The sequence below is a fragment of the Coturnix japonica genome, unplaced genomic scaffold (assembly GCF_001577835.2).
Source record: "Coturnix japonica isolate 7356 unplaced genomic scaffold, Coturnix japonica 2.1 chrUnrandom492, whole genome shotgun sequence".
Taxonomy (NCBI): Eukaryota; Metazoa; Chordata; class Aves; order Galliformes; family Phasianidae; genus Coturnix; species Coturnix japonica.
In genome coordinates this window covers 123,258-123,844 of record NW_015439886.1, presented here as the reverse complement: position 1 = coordinate 123,844, position 587 = coordinate 123,258, and the positions used below count along the sequence as shown (strand labels likewise).

At 63.2% G+C, this 587-nt stretch overlaps 1 protein-coding gene across 1 annotated transcript in view; it reads right to left on the bottom strand.

Moving 5' to 3' along the window:
- Window positions 1-222: 222 nt before the first annotated feature.
- LOC107307148 (complement factor B-like) overlaps window positions 223-587 on the bottom strand; it is an 8,869-nt gene continuing 8,504 nt past the window's right edge. Inside the window, exon 6 of the mRNA XM_015850601.2 lies at window positions 223-386. Within this exon, the coding sequence (XP_015706087.1) occupies window positions 238-386 (149 nt within the window). The 3' untranslated portion in view covers window positions 223-237. The remainder of the gene's footprint in view (window positions 387-587) is intronic.

Genomic DNA, 587 nt, shown 5'->3' with positions numbered 1-587 from the left:
GTCATGAGGTCATGGGGTCACGGGGTCAGGGGTCATGGGGTCAATAAGGGGTCACGGGGTCGCAGGGTTAGGGGTCACAGGGTCAGATTGGGGTTAGGGGTCACAGGGTCAGAACGGGGTCACGGGGTCAGGGGTCAGGGGGTCAGTAAGGGGTCACGGGGTCGCAGGGTTAGGGGTCACAGGGTCAGATTGGGGTTAGGGGTCACGGGGTCAGTATGGGGTCACGGGGTCAGGGGGTCAATAAGGGGTCACGGGGTCAAGGGTCACGGGGTGAAAGGTCACCATGTCGCCGTGTCGCAGCAGGATGTTGTAGCGCTGCAGCCCCTCGTGGCCGCGATCGGACACAAAGAACGACGGGATGTTGGACCGGGGCAGCAGGAGCCGGCCTGGGGTCATGGGGTCACGGGGTCACATGGGGTCATGGGGTCATGGGGTCACATGGGGTCACGTGGGGTCATGGGGTCATATGGGGTCATGGGGTCACATGGGGTCATGGGGTCACGTGGGGTCATGGGGTTCATGGGGTCACGGGGTCATATGGGGTCATGGGGGGTCACAAGGGTCATGTGGGGTCATATGGGGTCATG